This window comes from Taeniopygia guttata, chromosome 29 (assembly GCF_048771995.1).
Source record: "Taeniopygia guttata chromosome 29, bTaeGut7.mat, whole genome shotgun sequence".
Classification (NCBI taxonomy): domain Eukaryota; kingdom Metazoa; phylum Chordata; class Aves; order Passeriformes; family Estrildidae; genus Taeniopygia; species Taeniopygia guttata.
Window position 1 is genome coordinate 4,511,555 of NC_133054.1, and position 22,567 is coordinate 4,534,121.

Genomic DNA, 22,567 nt, shown 5'->3' on the forward strand with positions numbered 1-22,567 from the left:
CAGGGAAAGGCATGGGAGAAGGGAAAGAGGATGGGAACAGGGAAAGGGAGCAGGGAAAGGGGATGGGAGCAGGGAAAGCGGATGAGAGCAGGGAAATGGGATAGGAACATGGAAAGGGAGCAGGGAAAAAGGGATGGGAACAGGGAAAAAGGGATTAGAGCAGGGAAATGAGGATGGGAGCAGGCAAAGGCGATGGGAGCAGGGAAATGGGGATTGAAGCAGGAAAAGGGATGGGAGCAAGGAAGCGTTAATGGGGACGGTGGTGACAAGACCACTCCCAAACTGGATCGGGGCCCTTCCCATCTGCGAGGGCAGCACTGGGGCAGCGCGTTCCTCGTTCCTCGCTGGGAGTGCCGTGCAAGCCCGAGCACCCTCCTCGAGCCTGGAAGTTTGAACAAAACCCCAGGGAAGCCGGGAGAGGAGGGGGAAGGGGAGTTTTCCATGGATGTTTAACACTGCAGTGCGTTGACATCACAAATTTCGGGATTCTGTTCTAACTTCCCAAGTTCCCCACTCCCAAAATAGAGCTCTGCCCTGTGCCTGTGTTCCAAGAGGTCCCTGCTGTGTCGTTTTTCTGCAGGGAGGATGTGATCTTTCTATATTTGCTTGCAGGACAATAATACTGATGGTTTCTATTTTTAACCCGTCAGCAGGGCAGAAATGCACTTGGGAATGTTCGGGGAGCAGAGCAGCCCCGGACCAGCAGCTCGGAGAGGGCCTGGCCCCACTTTCGGGCCTGTAAAGAGGGGCCAGGCTGTGCTGGGAGGGTCCCCCTGCTCCAAGGGGCTCAGGGGCTGGTGGCAGGTCCTGTGACACGGGACAAGTGACATTGACCATCCCCCTCTTCCTCCCTTTTCCCTCCCTCTGGAAGTATGGCTCTGGCCACAGCTCTGTGCTGCTCATCCAGGTGTTGCCACTCCTGAAATCCTGGCCCTAAAACCACCTCAGACCTTGAAAATGTGTGTGGTTTTGGGGTGTTTTTAAAGGAAAACAGCTTCTGTCACCACCTTGATCATGCAGAAGGGCTGCAAGTGATAACTTGCTCTCCTAGAGCCCTCAGAAATGGGAGGTGAATACCGAAACTGGCACCGACTTGAGTGGCAACCCCAAATTTGGGGGCCGGTTGGTGAGCAGTTCTGCTGCTGCCACCCTGCCCTGCTCAGCTGCCGTCAGCAGCGTCCTCGGCAGGCCAGGCTTGCGTGGGTCCTTGCAGGGTTTTCCAGCTGCTGACGTGAGCTGGAGCAGCTCAACTCCTGCACCTCCCATCTGGAAGAGAAAATAGGAATTTAGGGCGGAACCCGCTCCCCGGGGTCTTCGCTTCACCCTCAGGGCTGGGTCTGGAGAAAGCATCTTCTGCCATCTGGGTGTCCTGGGGTTTTTCCCTGCAGTGGAAAACCCCGCCAGGCTTTCGGGGTGGCTTTTGTGCTGCTGTGAAATCCCTGGTTGCGGAGGCCGAGCAGCGACCGCGGCATGTCCACGGCGGATTTCGGGTCGAAATCCAAAATCCCTTCCTTGCGTGGGGTGCTGGGTGCAGGCGGGTTTGGTTTGGGGCAGAGAGGGGGTTCTGGCTGTGCCGTGCGAGGCTGCAGCTGCCCGGCCGCTCCTGGCTGGACAATGGTCGGAAGCCGGGACCGCGTGCGGCTCCCGCGGCCGCGCTGCTCCTCCCGGGCTGTTTCCAGAGCATTGTCCGTGGCACAGGAAGGATGTCTCCAGCCTGCTTCCTCTCTGCCTCAAAGGGATGTGGGGCGGGCAGCGAGAGCAGGGGATTGTTGTGCAAGAGGCACAATCGCTGCTCCTTGAAGCTCCTCTGACTGAGGAGAGGTGGGAGGAGGGAGGGGAAGCTCTCTTCTTGCTCTGTGATGGAGAAATGCAGACACCAAAGGGGGTTCTGGCTTTTGGGGATGTTTTTAGTGTGGACAGGGCTCGAATGGTGACAAAGGAATGCTGCAAAGCCCCTCCTGGCTTTTTGCACAGCTCCCGCTGCTGTGGTGGGGCAGAGTTGAGGCTCCTCACTGTGGCGGAGGAGGCCGAGCTCCCACGTGCCAGGAAGTGAAAGCAGAATTAATTAAGACGGGAAATGATCTTAATTTGTTCTGGCTAAATCCCTTTAGCAGCAGTAAACCCCAAACATCTGAAGCAAAGCTCTCAGTCGGGGCATGGCCACGCTCAGAAGTGGCCGTGACCCATCTCGGGGGGTTTGTCTGGGTGGCAGAGCCTTCCCAGCCTCACTGGGGCTGTCGGTGCTTCCTGGCAGGAGCCAGACTGGGAAATGCCCATCTCTGAGTGACCTGGATCCCCGCTGAGCCAGGATCAGCCTGGGACAGCCACAGGAGTCCAAACCCAGCTCTCACATGTGCTGGCATCGAGTCTGCCCTGGGACAGCTCCAGCTGATTTTTCCATGGGGGAGCAGAACGTTTTAAGGATCCCTTTTGGCTTTTCCTTTGTCCCAGAGTGGATGAGGATGGAGCGGGGCTGTTTTATCCCCCTCGAGCAGCACTGGCCGCGCTTGGGTCCCCGTCACACTCCCAGGACTCCCTCCCTACCCCGCTCCGGAGCTTTCTGACTAACCCCAGGGTCAGGGCCAGCCCCTGGAAGCTGCCAGGAACACCAGGAGCTCGCGGATTTCGCTGCTGACAGGAGGTGTCCGGCAGTGCCAGGGCGATGGAGCAACGCCTTGGCGGCGTCAGGGCCGCTCCTGTCCTGCGTGCGAGGGAAAATCTCGGCTGGGCCGTGGCCTCGTGATGGCCTCCGGGGCTTGGGGTGATGTTCTGCGTGGTTTAAACCCCCCCAGTGTCTGTCCTGGGTGGGTTTGGCCCTGCCGGGGTCCCCAGGGGAGGAGGGATGGTGTGGAAGGAGGAGAGGGCTGGGCAGTTCTGTGCTCTCCCTTCTCCCAGGTTTGGGGCTGTGGCCAAGGAGGAGCAGCAGTTCTGTATCCAGCTTCGAAGTGATGCTGGAGGAGCTGCTGCAATAAAATTCCACTTTAGGTTGGAATTTTAAACCCTGTGGTTTTAAAATCCCAGCGAGAGTGGTGAAAGGGTGGGGAGAGCAGCTTCCTTAGAGTTTATCCTATTCCATGTTGGTGTTTGCGAAGGGGAGAGGGTCTGGTGCTCCTCTCCAGGCCAAGGGGTTGGCTTGGAGCAGGAGGAGGGCTGGAATTGGGGCTGGACGCTGATTCACTGTGGCTTCCCCCGAGACACCTCGGCATTTCCACCTGCTGCTGCTGCCCGCTGCCAGCACCTGCCCGAGCCCACGCAAAACCTCCTTGTTTATTTTGTCTAAAAGCAAAATATCCCCCAGAGGGGCGAGATGGGGGCAGGGATGCCCGCTCTGGTTTAATTGCACTTAATCAGCCTGATGAGGCCAGCTGCCAGCGAGGGCTTTGCCAAGGCTCGAATCTGCCCGTGAGAACTGCAAGGGTGTGGTGGCGGCCGCGCCCGGGATCGCGGATCCGAGAGCTCCCGGGGCCGTGGGGCCGCTCTTCCCACGGCCTCGGTGGGCACGGGGACCCCGAGGAGCCGCAGGACACGATGCCAGCCGTGGGTGAGTGTGCCAGGCGGGTTGGTGTGCACCTGCAGAAGGCCCATGGGCGGGTCTGGGCATGTGCCCCATTGTTTGGGTGCCAGGGGAGCTTTAAGGGGCTGGATGTGTCTGGGATTGTGCTGAGTTGTGAAAGGTTCTGAGGGCTCCGTCCCCACCATGAGCACTGATTCCTCGGTGTCCAAGTCACTGCTGCTGCGCTGGGCTCACCGGGAGTTTCTCTGCTGATTCTTTTTCCTTTTCCCATTTCTGGACAGTTCAGCAGCAGCAGCAGCTCCTCTTTCTGGGTTAAACCCCCAGGGCAGTGTTGCTCCATGCATGTGGAGCACTCACACACCCACCTGCACCCTCAGTTCTGCCGGAGCCTCAGCCTCCTCCAAGGCTTCTCCCGGCTCTTTGGGACTCCAGGTGCTGCTGGCATTTCCTCCAGCCAGAAATCCTGCCTGCTGCCTTCCTGTAGCTTCTCCATCCCGGATGGAATTCCCAGCATCTCCCCACAGCTGCCTGCAAGCCCCAGCACCAAGCCAGGTTTGTCCCAGGGTGGCTGTCCCCGCTGTCCCCGCTGTCCCCAGGTGTGGCTCCGCAGATCCAGGCAGGTTTCATCCTCCCCTTCACCGAGGATTTGGACACCTGCACCTTTCCCAGCCTCGCTGATGCCAACCCTGAGCTTTCCCAGCTTCTTCCCGAGCACCCGGGGGGGAGGCAGCACCCATGGGGAAGGGCAGACGAAGTGTGTTTGTGCAGGAAACTGAAAATGTTGTGGCTTCCTCCCTGTGACAGAAATAACTCACTCTGGGCCCCAGGTCTGCCCTGGGGAGCTCCTCGGCGGCTCCTTCTCAGACACCCGAGGGTCAGCACAGGGCAGGTTTGGGGTGAGCCCTGCCTAGTGGAGGTTGATCAGTCCAAGGATTGCACAGGGAATTGAGTTTGTGCCTCTTTCCCTTTGTGCCCGTGGAGCTGGGGCTGCTCCTGCTGCTCCCAGCTCCTTCTGCTTCTCCTGAGCTTCGGGTTTTTTTCTTAAATTTTCTGTTCTGCCCTTCAGCCCAGCCCTGGACCTCGACCAGCGTTTGCCAAAGGGATTTCCTGCCCTGCAGCTCGCTGGGAGCTCTAATTAACGGGCAGGTCGCCTTGAGTAGCCGCTTGCCGGGAGTGGGTATTGAGTGATTCCAGCTTTTTTTTGTCTCAGCGCTTCCAGATCAAGCACGAAGCCGCTTCGGGCAGCGCTGAGCCTTCCCCGGGGGATTGTGACTCAAGCTGGGCTCTTGCACGCAGCAATTCAAAGAATAAATCGGTGCTGGTGCCGGCAGCCCGCGGCTCCAGGCGGAGCCGGAGCAGCTCCCGGTGGATGCCCCGGGAAGGGCTGGAGGGCAGCGGGGCGGGAGGAGCGGCCGAGCCCTCCTTCCAAACCGGTCGGGAGCGTTCTCCTGCGCTTGGGTAAGTGAGGAGAGAGAGGTTCTGCACCCGTTTGATCTCTCCTCTGCTTCCCCCGGCGCGGCGGCCGCATCCTCCGGCGCTGATGCAACCGGAGCGGCTGCGGGAAGAGCCCCGCGCCCCGGGGCTGCTCGGCCCCCGCTGGCATCGTCCTGCCGGGACAACGGAGAGCTCATCCCGCTGGGAGCGGGGCCACAGCCTCTCCCCAGAGCAGCTCCGCGGGCAGGAGGCGATGCCGAGCTCTGGGTGCCCCTTGCCGGGAGCCTGGAGGGGGAGATGAGGCTGCTGGAGGGCACTGGGGGGTTCCAGCTCCGCCAGAGCCGCGGGCTTTGCCAGCCTGGCGGTGCCGCCTGTGTCCCGATCCATCCCTGGCTTTGCCAGCCTGGCGGTGCCGCCTGTGTCCCGATCCATCCCTGGCTTTGCCAGCCTGGCGGTGCCGCCTGTGTCCCGATCCATCCCTGGCTTTGCCAGCCTGGAGGTGGCACCTGTGTCCCGATCCATCCCTGGCTTTGCCAGCCTGGAGGTGCCGCCTGTGTCCCGATCCATCCCTGGCTTTGCCAGCCTGGCGGTGCCGCCTGTGTCCCGATCCATCCCTGGCTTTGCCAGCCTGGCACCTGTGTCCCGATCCGTCCCTGGCTTTGCCAGCCTGGCGCCTGTGTCCCGATCCGTCCCTGCCTGCGGCTCCGGGCGGTGTTGGAGCTTTTCCAGCCTGGAACCCCTCAAGGAGAGGAGCCGGGCGGTGCGGAGGAGCAGCAGCTCCCCGCGGGGTGTTTGCTGCGGGGAAAGGCCCCGCGGGAGCATCAGGAGGGGCAGATTTGCCTCCCCCCCGGGACAGGGCGATGTCTGGGGCTCCCCAGGGCCGGGAGGAGCCGGCAGATCCCGGCCGGGCTGGGCGAGCAGGTGAAGGGAGGGATGCAGGGGGCGGGATGCGCTCTGGGGGATGTTTCTCTTCTGGGGAAGGAGGGAGGATTTTTCCCAAATCTAGCGAGTTCCTGTGATTCGAGGCTGCCTGCGCCGCTCTGGGGAGCACCGGCGCTGCTTGGCTGCCCTTCAGCAGAGCCCCTTGGCCGCGGCTTTCCCGGTGTTCCTCAGGAAGCCGCGGTCGCCGCGAGGTTTCCTGGGGACACCTCTCCCTCCTCCGCTCTTTGGGATGGGCTGGGTGACCCGTGCGGGTGGGAGGGTGCAGGAAATGACTGCCAGAGGTTTCCAGCTGTGCCAGGGCTGCGGTGGGGCTGGAGCCACTCGCTGGCCCTCCTCTCCCCTGGCCCGGCTGCGGCTGCAGGAGATGAGTGAGCCCTTTGATCCCCCCTTGTCCCTGGTGCTGCCCACGCTCAAACCACATTTTGTGGGACCCGTGAGGCAGCTCCGTCCTGCCTGTGCCCAGAATTTCCTGTGGTTTAGCACCTGGATGTCCCTGAGATCTCAAATTTAGGCCCAGAAGCTTTTGCTGGGGTGTTTTGCCTCAGCACTGAGGTGCTCTGAAGGCTTTCAAAGCTCATCCCTGGGAGAGGAGCAGCGTCCAGGGAGCTCCTGCAAATCCCTCCAGCTCCTCTGGGAGCAGGAAGGAACAGGAAAGAAGTTGTTTGGTGGTTTGGGCAGTGCCTGAAGTGAAGTTTGTGTCCGCTGTTAAGGTTTGGGGCTTTGGGTAACTCAGTGAATGTGGAGTTACCTTGGGGTCCTCGCTCTGGAGGCAAAACCCTTCCAGGGCCAATGGATTTGAGAGCATGTGGAAAACCTGCCTTGGAACACAGACCTGGCTCGCCTCCAGGAGTGTCTGACTTAGCCCTGGAGAGTTCCCTGTGCCTCTCCCAGGAATCCTGCCCTGTCCTCCCCGTGGGAGCAGCGTGGTCCCCTCGGATGGGATGGGAACAGCAGAACTGGGATTTGGGCTGGAACAGGGAGTGTTAAAACCAGCAGCACATCCAGGCCCAAAGGTGTTTCCTCCCCATCCCCGGACTCTCGGCTGGCCCCGAGGTTTTTGGGTCCTGGAGCCATGAGTTTCAAAAGGAAATGTGCACATTTGTGGGGAGAAAATTCCAGGGAGGGCTATTAAATGTCTGACTCAAAGGTCACGAGCTGCAAATAACCAGGGAGAGCAATCAGAGGAAGCAGCTCGCCCTGATCTGTCTCCCCAGGCCTGATGTGGGGCTCGTTTCTAGGCTCTAGCAGAGAAAATTCCCATTTTTGTGTTTGGAATGCCTAAATAACTGCTCTGCTCACAGGTGCACGGCATGGTTGGGTGTGTGGCTGAATCCTGGTTCGTGCCTTTGGTTGTGGGAAGGGTTTTGTGCTGCTCTGGTGGTTTTGCCAAACTTTAATCATCGTCTGTCTCAATTTTTTTTTTCTGGAAACTTTCTGCAGAAGGAAGTTTGCAAGAATCAGAGCAGAAAAATTTGGGTTTACCCTGGTGGAAAAACTCTCAGGGGGCTTTTCTTGGAGCAGCATCCGCCTCGTCTCATTTTGGAGCAGGAATTTGCTGTCTGGTGGGGAGGGGAGGGATCCACCCACATCTGGCTGAGGCGTAAAGCCCCTGAAACTCCCACTCCATGAGCTCCAGAAAGAGTTATCAGAACTTGGCACGCGGCTGCTCCAAACATTACATCTTCCCTGAGCATCATCTGCTCTCTTATGGCTCCTGCGGGACGTGGCCGGCGCTCTGTCCGTGCAGGGATAGCTGAGGTGGTGCAGGGCTTTCCCTGGAGCAGCTTTCCCTGGAGCAGCTTTCCCTGGAGCAGCTTTCCCTGGAGCTGCTTTCCCTGGAGCAGCTTTCCCTGGAGCTCCCACCCTTGGATCTCCCACCCCTGGATCTCTGTGCCAAGGAGAGGAAAGAGGAAAATGCCCCAAACGCTGGGATCTTGTGGCATCCTGTGAGGAAACCCCTCGGGGACACACGAGATGGAGGTAGGGGACAAAGGGATGCCTGGGCACATGTTGGGGGTCCCCACTGTCCCCCCAGAAGCTGGGCTGGGTGGGTTTGGTGATTTTTCTCTGTCGTTCCAGGGAGCAGAGTTGGGTCCCTAATTAAAGCCAGCGCCCCGGGGCCCGGCAGGGTTAAACGAGGCACCCCAGCTCCGGGATTTCCTATTTCTCCCTTTGTGATCTTCGTGTTCTTTCAACACGGCCCTTTTGGTGTGGTTTCCTATTTAAGTGTTTTTAATTTGAGCGAGCTCCCTCCAGCTCATTCCTGCTCCTTGTGCAGGGCTCTGGAGAAGACCTTTTCCCTTTTATTTAGAGAGGAATGTTTTTAATCACCCGCATTCTTCAACCCGCCTGAACTCTGAACCTTTCACAGCAGATCAGCAAAAGATGGGAAACGCTTTTATAAAGGAAGATGGTTTATTGGAAAAACCCAGCCTGGGTTTAACTGCTGCTCCACCTCAGGGCGAGCTGTGGGCAGGCAGGGATGAGGGAAGGGATTAGGGCAGGGATAGACAGGGATACGGGTGAGGATAAACAGGGATACAGGTGAGGATAAACAGGGATACAGGTGAGGATAAACAGGGATACTGGTGGGGATAAACAGGGATACAGGTGAGGATAAACAGGGATACAGGTGAGGATAAACAGGGATACAGGTGGGGATGAGGGCAGGGATAGACTGGGATTCAGGCAGGAATAAGGGCAGGGATAAACAGGGATGCAGGTGAGGATAAGGGTGGGGATAAACAGGGATACAGGTGGGGATAAACAGGGATGCAGGCAGAGGTGCAGGCAGGGATGCACAGAACAGCAGAGCTGCGATGCCACTGCTTTGCTCCTCAGTGACCTTCCTGCCCTGCTTTGTTTGCCTCTTGCTTTATTTCCCTCTTATGTAAGCCCAGCTCTGTGGACGGCTGATTTGCCTCTTTAAAAACAATCAGGAAATGCCAAAGCAAAGATTTCTGTGCTGGATTTTTTTTCTTTCCCGGGATGGCTGGCTGGGAGCAGCGCGGTGGTGTCCAAGTGACACCGACCCAGCACTGCCACCCTCAGCCTGGGCAACTTGCTGCCTCCAAATTCCCTCTGTCCCAAAGCTCCTCAGCAGTCTGGGAGGTGCTGCAGGGCAAAGTGGGGCTGCCCAGCGTGCCCTGGCTGTCCCGGCCCTCCCTCTGTGTCTGTCCCACCTCGTGGCTGAGCCCGTGGCCCCTCGGCTGCGTTCCCTGCTCCGTTCCGTGCCGGCAGCCTGGAAAATGCTGGTAAGGCCGGAGCACAGAGCCCTCATTCATGCCCGGCCGCGGCTTTCCCAGGGCGCTGCGGGGAGACTCCGTGTCACAGCCTCCCCTTCCCACGGAGGATCCACGGGCTGGGCCTGCAGCTGCCGGCACAGGGATGGTTTGTGTGATGGGCTCCTGGCCCGCGGCTGTCCCCGTCCCAAACTGTGATCCCGGCCCTAAACTGTGATCCCAGCCTGTGATCCCAGTCCCAGCCTGTGCATCCCAGTCCCAGACTGTGATCCCAGCCCTAAACTGTGATCCCAGTCCCAGACTGTGATCCCAGTCCCAGACTGTGATCCCAGCCTGTGATCCCAGTCCCAGCCTGTGATCCCAGTCCCAGACTGTGATCCCGGCCCTAAACTGTGATCCCAGTCCCAAACTGTGATCCCGGCCCTAAACTGTGATCCCAGCCTGTGATCCCAGTCCCAGACTGTGATCCTGGCCCTAAACTGTGATCCCAGTCCCAGACTGTGATCCCAGCCCTAAACTGTGATCCCAGTCCCAGACTGTGCATCCCAGTCCCAGCCCGTGCATCCCAGTCCCAGACTGTGATCCCGGCCATAAACTGTGATCCCAGTCCCAAACTGTGATCCCAGCCTGTGATCCCAGTCCCAGACTGTGATCCCAGTCCCAGCCTGTGATCCCAGCCCTAAACTGTGATCCCAGTCCCAGACTGTGATCCCAGTCCCAGCCTGTGATCCCAGCCCTAAACTGTGATCCCAGTCCCAAATTGTGCCTCCCAGTCCCAAATTGTGCCTCCCAGTCCCACACTCTGCATCCCAGTCCCAAATTGTGCCTCCCAGTCCCAAATTGTGCCTCCCAGTCCCAATTTGTGCCTCCCAGTCCCAAACTCTGCATCCCAGTCCCAAATTGTGCCTCCCAGTCCCAGCCACGTGTCCTGCTGCTGGTGGCCCTGAGGGTCCCCTGGGCAGAAGCAGGACCCAGGCTGGGTTGGGGACAGGGACAAACCCCCAGGAGCCGCGGTGGGACTTCACTTTTGGCTGTTTTGGGGCGGGGGGAAGGGGAGGATCCGCGGGCTTGGCCGCCGGCCCCTGGATCATGCGGGAGGGGGTTGTTTACTGTAGCTCCTGGCCCAGGGCCCGGCAGCAAACCCCAAATGAATTCAAGCTGCACAGGGAGGTCACGAGCAGCTCCCGGGGCAGGAGGGGCTCTGCCAGGGGGGTCCGGAGCTCAGGGTTGTGGAGCATCCCTGAGGAGGTGCCATGTGCAGGGCCCTCACCCCCGAGGGTCCCACATGGGGACAGCAGCTCCTGCCCAGAGCCCGGGCTTCTCTCCAGTGCCACCAGCCCTCATCCCGCACTGCCCTGGCACCCAGCACAGACGTTTTGTTTCCCAGCTCTGGAAAACCGCCCTGAGTTTGGTGGCCTCATCCTGGCCAGGAGCACCAGGGCTGGGACGCCAGTGTCACCCCGGGGCACGCCAGGCCAGGTCCTGCTCCCAGGGCGCCTCTTCTCATCCCAGCCTCTCTGAAAATCCGCTCGGGCATCCCCAGCGCGGCGTGGGCAGAGCTGGGGGCCGTGGCAGGAGCGGGGCCCACGCAGCCTCTTCTTCCCTGGCTCCAGAGCCTCTTGGCCCTGGGGATGCTCCACAGCTTTTTCCTGGTTCCAGGCGAGCGGTGAGGAGTTGTTTTGTTTTTCTGGCTGCTGCCCGGCCTCCCTCTCCCCCTGCAGCCCCCATCCCTCCCTGCTCCGCTTCCGCCGCCTCGCTGTTTGTTTTTATAGGGATTGAAACCAATGATGCAGAGAGAGATTCCCAGAGCCCCCACCAGAGCTTCCCCTCGGCTCTGCTCCCTCCTGGGGGTGTCTGGAGCAGCCCCTCCTTCACCTGGGGTGCCCCAATCCCTTCCCACCCCATTTCCCCCCCCCCAGTCCCTTCCCACCCCATTTTTCCTGGGAAGGGGCATCCCCAGGCTGTGCTGGGCCACCATGGGCAGCTCACGCCAAACCCCGGGGCTCCCGTGGGCATTTTTAGGGAGCAGAGAAAGGCTGGGACAGCTCTTGGGGTGCCACCAGCCGTGCCTGGCTGGGCTGCTCCTTCCCCCCGGTGCCCCCGTTCCCACTGGAGTGAAGATCCCAAGTACAACCCCCGGTGGTGTCCCCGGCTGTCGCACACCCCTCGTGCAGTGACATTTGGCTGCAGAGGGGACAGGGACAGTTCCCACTGTGCCACCGCCACTGCCAGCCCTGTTCTGTGTCCTGAGCGGCGAGGGGACAGGAGGGGACAGGAGGGGACACCAGGGGACAGGAGGGCACACCAGGGGACACCAGGGGACAGGAGGGGACAATCCCGCTTGTCACTGCATCCTCCAAAATCACGGATGCTCAGCCCAGTTTTGGGGAGCCCCAAGGCTGGGGTTGCTGATCTCCATCAGCCTCCCTGTCCCGGGGTGCAATTAGAGCCAATTAACTGGCCGCTAATGGAGTGCCAGGCAGTTATCAGGAGATGGAGAGTGGGGTGAGGTTTCCTGGTGGGGTTTTTTCATGGCCTGAGGTCGAGGGTGTTTCTGTGAGGGGGAAATCCTCTGAGGCAGTGGGTGCTCCGTGATCAGTGAAAAAATGGAGCGGTTTTGGGGGTGTAAGGGACGATTTCAGGTGTGTAACTGGCACTGTTTTAGGGGTGTAACTGGCACTGTTTTGGGAGTGTAATGGATAATTTCTCGTGTGTAACTGGCACTGTTTTGGGGGTGTAATTGATAATTTCTGGTGTGTGACTGGCACTGGTTTGGGGGTGTAATGTGTAATTTCTGGTGTGTAACTGGCATGTTTTGGGTGTGTTATGTATAATTTCTGGTGCGTAACTGGCACTGTTTGGGGGTGTAATTGATAATTTCAGGTGTGTAATGTATAATTTCTGGTGTGTAACTGGCACTGGTTTGGTGTCCCCACGGGGCTGGGGTTTCACCCCTCAGGGAGGTTGTGCAGGGAACATCTTCACTCCACCACGACGCCCGGCAGAGGCGCCTGCAGCCCCCAGGAGCCTCTCCGGAGGAGTGGGATTCCCAGGAATCTCCTTCCCCAGCTGATGGGGAGGCTCTGCAGGCAGAGGATGCTCCGTGGCAAATCCCCCGTGACGGAGCCGTGTCCCTTTGTGTCCCCGCAGCTGCCGTGACCCCGTGCACCTCCCCGCGGGTGCCCCAGGCCGTGCCCATGGACCTGCGGATCGGGCAGCGCGTGGTCAAGCCCCAGGACACGGCGCTGCTGGCCCTGAAGCAGCAGCAGCTGCAGCACCAGCTCTTCCTGGCCAGCCTGCACCAGCAGCAAGTGGAGCAGCTCGCCCACCAGCACGTCAGGGTATGGGGCAGGGCAGGGGGGCCCACACCCCACTTTTGGCAGGGTTTGGGGCAGGATAGGGCACTTTGGAAGGTGAATTTTGCCCCCAGAGCCCAACAGCGGTGGCAGAATCGGGGCTGGCTTTGAGTTCCCCTCTCTGGGCAGGGATTCAGAGGAAAAGGCTGGAAATCCCAATGCCAAAATGACATTCCCAGGTGAATTCCTGCTTTTCCCTGAGCTGGAACATCTGGAGGGGTTTCCAGCCAGCCCAGGGACCTCTGTGACGCAAGGAGGCTGCTTGGGGAGGCAGGTGGAGGGGTTGTGTCTCAATTCCAGGCCAAATTCCAGGGCTGGAGCCTCCCTGTGTGTCCAGCACGGGCAGAGCAGGAGCCAGAGCAGCCTCAGGGGATCCCTGCGGGCCAGGAGCTGCCCCTCCTCCAGCTCCTGCCCCATGCAGGGGCACTGCCAGGCTCCACTGGCACAAGGAACCAGCGGGATTTGGTGGGGATGGCTCCTCCAGTCCCGGGGATGGCTCCTCTGGGAGGCTTCAGAGGGAGGCAGGTGGGAGGACACGTCCAGGGAGTTGTCACCGTGTCCAGGGAGCTGTGACCACCTCCAGGGAGTTGTGACAACATGCAGGGAGTTGTGACCCTGTTCAGAGAGTTGTCACCATGTCCAGGGAGCTGTGACCATGTCCAGGGAGCTGTGACCACCTCCAGGGAGTTGTGACCATGTCCAGGGAGTTGTGACCATGTCCAGGGAGCTGTGACCGTGTCCAGAGAGCTCTGGCCACATCCAGGGAGCTGTGACCACCTCCAGGGAGCTGTGACCACCTCCAGGGAGTTGTGACCATGTCCAGGGAGCTGTGACCACCTCCAGGGAGTTGTGACCATCTTCAGGCACCGAGACCCCCCTGCCTGTCCCCAGGGCTGCTCCAGCAGGAGCCAGTTCCGTGGATCAGCTGGGATTTCCAGTCATAGATCTTTTTTTCCTTTTGTACTCAACAAAGACTTTTAGTTTTTGCCACATTGCGACACCCAGATGTGTCCAAACACCCTGAGAGGAGGCAGCAAGTGGGAACAGACAGGTTTTGACTTTTACGATGTCCCCGGGGAGAGCAAAGCATCCCTGGAGACCAAAACGTGTCCGGTTTGTTGTGATGGAGCAATTGCACCGGTTCCCATCAGCCAGGGTGACACCAGGGACTGTCCCAGGCGAGCTCTGTCCCCCGTGTCCCCTGCCTGGGGCTGGGGGTCCCTGCCCACGTCCCCCCCGGTGTCCCTGTCCCACAGGTGGCCATGGAGTCCCCGCACCGCGAGGCTGAGCCGGGCCAGCAGGAGCAGGAGCTGCGGCAGATCCTCAACAAGGACAAGAGCAAGCGCAGTAAGGGCACCAGAGGGGCTTTGGGGAGGGGGCTCGGGGCTTCTGCCCTTACCCAGACCAAGCTCTGCCTTCCCTGGGGGGAACGGGTGGGAGAGCATCCGCAGAGTGGGGCTGCAGACCCCGCTGGGACCCCCGGGCTGGGTTATGGACCCCATTCAGTGACAGACCCCAGTGGAACCCCCGGACTGGGTTTGCAGCCCCCCAGACTGGGATTTCAGCCCCCCAAACTGGGTTTGCAGCCCCCCAAACTGGGTTTGCAGCCCCCCGGACTGGGCTTGCAGCCCCCCAGACTGGGTTTGCAGCCCCCCGGGATGGGGTGCGGCCCCCCAGACTGGGCTTGCAGCCCCCCAAACTGGGTTTTCTACCCCCCAGACTGGGATTTCAGCCCCCCAGACTGGGATTTCAGCCCCCCGGGATGGGGTGCGGCCCCTCCCAGCCGCGGTCTCTCGGCGCCCTCTGGTGCCGGCGCTGGAGGAGCTGCCAGGGGCTCGCTCCCAATTTTGGGATGCTCAGGGCTCCGCATCGCACCTAGTTAATTATTACTTAGTTAATTAACTCGTGCTCGGAGGTGCCGAATGCTGGCACAGATCCGTGGAGCTTCCTGCTGACACAGACAGAAGGGGACGGGATGGGAGCAGAGCCAGCTGCGCCTCTCGGGGGTCTCCAACCATCCTGGTGTCACTCCTGGAGCCCTGGGGTCGGGGTCCTGCCCGCAGGGACCCCTCAGAAGGGCTCTGAGCCCCCTGGGGTCACCGTGGTCACTCCCACGGTCACCCTGCAGGTGCCGTGGCCAGCACGGTGGTGAAGCAGAAGTTGGCCGAGGTCATCCTGAAGAAGCAACAGGCGGCTCTGGAGAGGACCAGCAACCCCCCCGCTGCAGCCCTGCCCTACAGGTGAAGCATCGGCACCCTCAGCCCCAGAAGGACCTGCCCCTGCCCCAGACCTGCTCGGGGGCAGCTGGGAACGGGCTCTGGCTTCTCCTGCAGGTCCCTGGAGCCTCTGGAGCCCGAGGGTCCCTCCCCTGCCATGCTCAGCACGTTCCTGTCCCCCGTGCCCAGCACTTCTCTCGACACGCCCGAGCATTTCCCGCTGCGGAAAACAGGTACGGCCTCGGGAATGTCCCCGTGTCCCTCAAGGACTTGGGACTGTCCCTATGTCCTTAAAGACCTTGGGAATGTCCCCGTGTCCCTCAAGGACTTGGGAATGTCCCTGTGTCCTTAAAGACCTTGGGAATGCCTCTGTGTCCCTCAAAGCCTCGGGAATGTCCCTGTGTCCATCAAGGACTTGGGAATGTCCCTGTGTCCTTCAAGGACTTGGGAATGTCCCTGTGTCCCTCAAAGGTTTGGGAATGTCTCTGTGTCCCTCAAAGCCTCGGGAATGTCCCTATGTCCCCTAAGGATTGGGAATGTCCCCGTGTCCCTCAAAGCCTCGGGAATGTCCCTGTGTCCCTCAGGGCCTCGGGAACATCCCCAAATCCCTCAAGGCCTTGGGCCTGTCCCCGTGTCCCCGTCTGGAGCTGGGGGTGGCCCCATGAGCCCCCCCAGGTGTGGCCAGGACTGACCCCTGTCCCCGCAGCCTCGGAGCCCAACCTGAAGGTTCGGTGCAAGCCCAGGAAGTGCCTGGACCGGCGCAAGAACCCCCTGACCCGCAAGGAGAGCGCTCCCCCCTCGCTGAAGAGGCGCCCGCCCGACGCCATCGGTGAGGGGGGGACAGCGGGAGGGGACAGGCAGGACAGGAGAACAAGGAAGGTCCTGTGTCACCTCTGCTTGGGGACAGGGACACCAGGGTTTGGTGTGTCCTCCCCAGGGGCTGGGCTGGGGCGGCGTGGGATGGGGGAACTGGGAGGTGCTGGTGTGGGATGGGGGAACTGGGAGGTGCTGGTTTAGGATGGGGGGACCAGGAGGTGCTGGTGTGGGATGAGGGAACTGGGAGGTGCTGGTGTGGGATGGGGGAACTGGGACGTGCTGGTGTGGGATGGGGAGCCTGGAGGTGCTGGTGCAGCTGCTCCTGCTGCTTTTGGGGCCCAGGATGGACCTGCAGGGCTGGAAATGCCCCAGGTCCAGCGTGGAGGATCCCCACCATCGAGCGGTGCCTTCCGAGCGGGATTCAGCCCCAGAAGGGCGCGGGGCCGTGGTTGGAGGGGCTGGGGGGTGGCCGTGCCCTCACCCCCATCCATCCCCTCCCAGACTCGTCCCCCAGCAGCAGCAGCACCCCGGTGTCGGGCTGCAGCTCTCCCAACGACAGTCTGCCCGCCGAGCACGCGGCACTGCCCTCCGCGCCGGGCGTAGCCCATGAGGTGAGCCCCGCCGGTTTTGGGGACCCCTCTGGGGTCATGGGGAGGGCACGACCCCAGCCCTGAACCCCCCGCCTGGAGCTGCCCCTCCCGGCGTGCTGGGATGCCCTGGAGTGACCTGAGATGCCCTGGGATGCCCTGGGATACCCTGGAATTCCCTGCTCCAGGATGCCCTGGGATACTCTGGGATGCCCTGGGGGTTCCCTGGAATGCCCTGGAATTCCTGCTCCGGGATACTCCTCCCAGCCCAGCACTTCTCCCACCCCCACCTCTCCTCCCGGGTGCATTTCCCCTCTCCCAGCGCTGTCCTGTGCCACGGGGGGTGTCCCCAGGGCTGTCCCCAGGGCTGTCCCTGGTCCCGTCCCTGGCTGGGAGCAGGGCTCTGATGGCTCCTGTGTGCTGCAGACGCCCCTGGCCCAGCGGCTGATGATGCAGGAGAGCTCCCTGGCCCAGTTTGCCCTGCAGAGCGCGGCCTCGCTGCCGGCCATCACCCTGGGCCTGCCGGCCACCACCGGTGCCAGGGTAGGTGGCCGAGCTGTACCCCCAGCACCGGGTCCCTGTGGGGCTTCCCTTGGGGTTTGGGGCTCCAGATGCTGCCCATGGGCACGGTGGGGACAATCCTGTGTCCTCCCGGTGCTGCTCCCTGTGACTGACCCTGTCCCTGTCCCATCCCTGTCCCGTCCATGTCCCTGACCGTGTTCCTGTCCCTGTCCCATCCCTGTCCCATCCATGTCCCTGACTGTGTTCCCGTCCCTGTCCTTCCCCATCCCTGTCTCTGACCCTGTCCCTGACTGTGTCCTTGTCCATGCCCCATCCCTGTCCCCATCCTTGTCCCTGTCCCCATCCCCATCTCCATCCCTGTCCCCATCCCCATCTCCATCCCTGTCCCTGTCCCTATCCCCACCCCTGTCCCCATGTCCCTGTCCCGTCCCCATGTCCCTGTTACCATGTCCCTGTCCCATCCCCATCCCTGTCCCTATGTCCCCATGTCCCTGTCCCCATGTCCCCATGTCCCTGTCCCCATGTCCCTGTCCCCCTGTCCCTGTCCCTGTCCCCATGTCCCTGTCCCCATGTCCCCATGTCCCCCTGTCCCCGTCCCCATGTCCCTGTCCCCCGTGTCCCTGTCCCATCCCGTCCCGTCCCCGCAGGGTGATGCGGAGCGCCGGGCGCTGCCCGGCCTGGCTCACCGGGTGCCGGTGCTGAACGGGCCGGTGCTCCCGGGCACGCACTCGCCCGTCTTCATCCCGGCCAGCCTGGAGCAGCACGAGGCGGGCAGCACCCTGTCCCCTCGGCTGCAGCCTGTCATCATCCTCGAGCCCTCGGTCACCCACGCTCCGCTGGTGGCGGGTGAGTGTCCCCGGGACAGTGGCAGTGACAGCCAGGCTGGGGGCAAACATATTTATATTATTAATATAATCCAATATATGATTATCACCATTTATATTATGTTATTTTTAATTTTTGTTTAAAAAACATTATTTAATTTTTTTTTAAAAATATTTCCCAACCTTCCTGCGACACACCACCTCTGCAGTGCCGGGCCTGGGCACGGTGCCCCTGTCGCTGGCGCCGTCACTGGTGCCCGCGGAGCGCCTGGCGCTGCCGGGCCAGCACAAACCGCTGGGCAGGACCCGCTCGGAGCCGCTGCCGCCCAGCCCGCGCGCCGTGCAGCAGCACCTGCTCTTCCAGCAGCACCACGCGCATTTCCTGCGCCAGCAGCCGCACCTGGGCAAGGTGAGAGCCCGGCGGGGACGGAGGGAAGGGAGAGGGGAAACACCGCTGGGGTATGTTTGTGTCCAACTGCAAAATGAGAGGGGAAATATCGCTGGGGTATGTTTGAGAGGGGAAACATCGCTGGGCTGTGTTTGAGAGGGGAAATATCGCTGGGGTATGTTTGTGTCCAGCTGCAAAATAAGAGGGGAAATATCGCCGGGCTGTGTTTGTGTCCAGCTGCAAAATGAGAGGGGAAACATCTCTGGGCTGTGTTTGAGAGGGGAAACATCGCTGGGCTGTGTTTGAGAGGGGAAATATCGCCGGGCTGTGTTTGTGTCCAGCTGCAAAATGAGAGGGGAAACATCTCTGGGCTGTGTTTGAGAGGGGAAACATCGCTGGGCTGTGTTTGAGAGGGGAAACATCGCCGGGCTGTGTTTGTGTCCAGCTGCAAAATGAGAGGGGAAACATCGCCGGGCTGTGTTTGTGTCCAACTACAAAATACTGCTTAAAGTGCTGGAGGAGAAGGTGAAGGAGAAGGAGTAGCCTCTGCCTTAAACTTCTATTTTGTTTTTTATATATGATAGATAATAGACAATAGATAATAGATAATAGATAACATATTATATGTAATCTAATATATATAAAATATATACTATATACACGACATAATATATAATATAGGCTACATAGTATCCCAGCTCCAATATACACTACATAATATATAATTAATATATAATATATAATTTACTTGTTTTTAGTTTCATTTTCCTCTCAACAATGTTTTATTATAATATTTCTAAGTCAGTATTTTTTATCTCCTTATATACAAATATATAAAAATATAAATATATATATATTATACATATATAGACATATAGACATACATACATATATATATAAATATAAATATATATATATATTATACATATATAGACATATAGACATACATACATATATATATAAAAATATAAATTTATATATATATATTATACACATATAGACATATATACATACATACATATATATAGACACACAAATAGAAGTTTATGCACAAACATATGCTCGGTGAGCCTTTCGTTAGGCATGAAGAACTTGCTATAAATCCATTTTTCACGGCCCTGCTCGCTGTCCCCGGCGCAGCGCGCGGCCAAGTCCAGCGAGAAGCCCCGGCTGCGGCAGATCCCCTCCTCAGAGGACATGGAGGCCGAGGGGACCCTCCCGGAGGCCGAGCCCGGGGACCCCCCCCGGGCACGGCCAGAGCCCCCCCGGCCCGGCGGCAGCGCCAAGGAGCCCGAGAGGACGCAGAAGATGGGGCAGCCCCCGGAGGAGCTGGTCCTGCAGCAGGTACAGAGGGGTGGGGAGCCCTGGGGACACAGGACCGCGCTGTGCCTTGCCTGGGGACAGGGGCAGAGCTGCAGCCACTGCTGGTGTCAGCACAGCTGGGCACCATCCCCGAATTCCCGGGGCTTGTCCCCAAATTGCCGGGGTTTGTCCCCAGACTGCCGGGCTGTGTCCCCAAATTGCCGGGGTTTGTCCCCAAATTGCCAGGCTGTGTCCCCAAATTGCCGGGGTTTGTCCCCAAATTGCCGGGGTTTGTCCCCAGACTGCCGGGCTGTGTCCCCAAATTGCCGGGATTTGTCCCCAGATTGCCAGGCTGTGTCCCCAAATTGCTGGGCTGTGTCCCATCGCTGCTGTCACTGCGGGGCTGAGCCAGCAAGGAACAGCAGATGCTGGGACAGTCCTGTCCTGCCTTGTCCTGCTTTGTCCTACTTGTCCTGTCCCATCCTGTCCTGTCCTGTCCCATTTTGTCCTGTCCTGTCCTGCCTGCCCTGTCCCATCCTGTCCCATTTTGCCCTGTCCTGCTGGTCCTGTCCTGTCCCATCCTGTCCTGTCCCATCCCATCCTGTGCTGTCCCAGCTCCGAGCATGGAGCAGTGCTGGATCCAGCCCTGCACAGGCCGAGCAGGGCTCTGTCCCCTGTCCCCCGTGCTGGGGACGCTGGCCTGTCCCCTGAGGGTGTCCTGTGTCCCCAGGCCCTGCTCTGGGACTCCTTCCAGCGGGTGCAGCAGCAGCTCCTCAAGCGCCAGCCCTTGGCCGACCCCCCCGTGCTCCCCCCCGGCCACCGGCCCCTGTCCAGGGCTCAGTCGTCCCCGGCCACGGCCACCGTGTCCCTCCCTGCCCAGGACACCAAGGCGCTGGCCCTGCCCGTGCAGGAGCAGCCGCCCAAGCCGCTCTTCACCACAGGTACGGCCACACCTGCGGGGCTGTCACTGCTGGGGGGACAGGAGGGGACCTGGGGGTGTCCCGGGAGGCTCCACTTCGATCCTGGGCATTCCCGGAGTTAGGAGAGCCGGGGAGGGTGGGGGGAATCCTTCTCCTTATCTTGGGGGGCTTTTCCAGGCAGGTTTGCCCACCTGGCCCCTGGCTGCGTTCCTGGAGTTTGGGGCAGAATCTCGCAGGTTTGGGGCAGAATCTCCCATGGTTTGGGGAGATTTTGGTCGGTATTTGGGATCTCGTAGCCCCTGCAGAGGAGCTGAGGGTGCAGCTCTGGCTTTGCCTGGCAGGGCTGGTTTACGACTCAGTGATGCTGAAGCACCAATGCTCCTGCGGGGACAACAGCAACCACCCTGAGCACGCCGGGAGGATCCAGAGCATCTGGTCCCGGCTGCAGGAGCGGGGCCTGCGCAGCCGCTGCGAGGTGAGCTGGGAGGGGCTGGGCCCGCCTCTGTCCCGCTGAGCCCATCCCATCCCTCCTGAACCCATCCCATCCCTCCTGATCCAATTCCATCCCACTGAACCCATCCCATCCCTCCTGAACCCATCCCATCCCTCCTGAACCCATCCCATCCCTCCTGAACCCATCCCCTCCCTCCTGAACCCATCCCATCCCTCCTGAACCCATCCCATCCCTCCTGATCCAATTCCATCCCGCTGAACCCATCCCCTCCCTCCTGAACCCATCCCATCCCTCCTGAACCCATCCCATCCCTCCTGATCCAATTCCATCCCTCCTGAACCCATCCCATCCCTCCTCATCCAATTCCATCCCACTGAACCCATCCCATCCCTCCTGAACCCATCCCATCCCTCCTGAACCCATCCCACCCCTCCGGATCCATTCCATCCCTCCTGAACCCATCCCATCCCTCCTGAACCCATCCCATCCCTCCTCATCCAATTCCATCCCACTGAACCCATCCCATCCCTCCGGATCCCATTCTGTCCTTCCTGATCCCATCCCATCCCTCCCGATCCCACCCCTCCCCTCCTCCCGCTGTTTCTCACCACTTCCTTGGTCCCTTCCCTGCTCCCTCCATCTCCCCGCGGGGTTCGGGCTCTGTCGGACCCTGGGCCCGGGGAGGGGCTGATCCCCCCAGCCCAGCCCAGCCCAGTAAAACCAGCTCTGCAATCTGGGGGTGCTCGAGTTCCCAACCCGCCGGGGCTGCAGGAGGGGGACAGCAGGACGGGGGGGATCCCCCGCGTGTCCCCCCCGGTCACAGCCGTGTCCCCCCAGTGCCTGCGGGGCCGCAAGGCCACCCTGGAGGAGCTGCAGAGCGTCCACAGCGAGCGCCACGTTCTCCTCTACGGCACCAACCCCCTCAACCGCCTCAAGCTGGACAACGGCAAGCTGGCAGGTGGGTGTCGGGTGGGTGCCCGCCGTGCCAGCCGTGCCCTGGCCCTGGGATGGCTCCCAGCAGCTCCCCTGGGTGCTGGGCACAGCCTGGCCCAGCCCTGAGGTGCCGCTGGCCCCTCTCTCCACAGGGATCCTGTCCCAGAGGACGTTCGTGATGCTGCCCTGCGGAGGGCTGGGGGTGAGTGTTCCATCCATGCTCTGGGTTTTGGGGTCACTCCTCTGGGTTTTGGGGTCACTGCTCCATCCCCGCTCCGGGTTTTGTGGTCACTGCTCCATCCCCACGCCGGGTTTTGGGGTCACTGCTCCATCCCTGCTCTGGGTTTTGGGGTCACTGCTCCATCCCCGCTCCGCGTTTTGGGGTGTGAGGTCACTGCTCCATCCCCACTCCGGGTTTTGGTGTCACTGCTCCATCCCTGCTCCGGGTTTTGGGGTCACTGCTCCATCCCTGCTCCGGGTTTTGGGGTGTGAGGTCACTGCTCCATCCCTGCTCCAGGTTTTGGGGTCACTGCTCCATCCCCACTCCGGGTTTTGGGGTGTGAGGTCACTGCTCCATCCCTGCCCCGGGTTTTGGGGTCACTGCTCCATCCCTGCTCTGGGTTTTGGGGTCACCGCTCCATCCCCACTCTGGGTTTTGGGGTCACTGCTCCGGGTTTTGGGGTCACTGCTCCATCCCCGCTCTGCCTGGGTGGGGGTGTTTGATGGAGGGGTTGGATCAGAGCAGCTCGATGTCCTTGGGGAGGTCAGAGAATCCCACTCTGGAAAGGGATCCTCAACCCAGAGCCCCCCGAGGGCTGGCAGGAGGGGTGACCCCAGGATGGGATCATGCCATGACCAGGGGTCCCAGGGTTGTGCCACCCCATGGCTGAGGGTCCCAGGGCTGTGTCACCCCATTCCTGGGGGTCCCAGGGCTGTGTCACCACACGGCTGCAGGTCTCAGGGCTGTCACCCCATTCCTGGGGGTCCCAGGACTGTGTCACCCCATTCCTGGGGGTCCCAGGGCTGTGTCACCCCATTCCTGGGGGTCCCAGGGCTGTGTCACCTCACGGCTGCAGGTCCCAGGGCTGTGTCACCCCACGGCTGGGGGTCCCTGAGT

At 60.6% G+C, this 22,567-nt stretch overlaps 1 protein-coding gene across 1 annotated transcript in view; it reads left to right on the forward strand.

The window, feature by feature from the left end:
* The window catches only part of HDAC7 (histone deacetylase 7), a 37,651-nt gene that overhangs the window by 8,190 nt on the left and 6,894 nt on the right, over positions 1 to 22,567 (forward strand). Inside the window, exons 2-15 of the mRNA XM_041711498.2 lie at positions 12,283 to 12,473; positions 13,745 to 13,835; positions 14,617 to 14,728; positions 14,822 to 14,937; positions 15,411 to 15,533; positions 16,022 to 16,131; positions 16,534 to 16,650; positions 17,277 to 17,475; positions 17,663 to 17,862; positions 18,982 to 19,185; positions 19,874 to 20,084; positions 20,405 to 20,538; positions 21,355 to 21,475; positions 21,603 to 21,652. Coding sequence (XP_041567432.2) covers positions 12,283 to 12,473; positions 13,745 to 13,835; positions 14,617 to 14,728; positions 14,822 to 14,937; positions 15,411 to 15,533; positions 16,022 to 16,131; positions 16,534 to 16,650; positions 17,277 to 17,475; positions 17,663 to 17,862; positions 18,982 to 19,185; positions 19,874 to 20,084; positions 20,405 to 20,538; positions 21,355 to 21,475; positions 21,603 to 21,652 — 1,979 coding nt within the window. The remainder of the gene's footprint in view (positions 1 to 12,282; positions 12,474 to 13,744; positions 13,836 to 14,616; positions 14,729 to 14,821; positions 14,938 to 15,410; positions 15,534 to 16,021; positions 16,132 to 16,533; positions 16,651 to 17,276; positions 17,476 to 17,662; positions 17,863 to 18,981; positions 19,186 to 19,873; positions 20,085 to 20,404; positions 20,539 to 21,354; positions 21,476 to 21,602; positions 21,653 to 22,567) is intronic.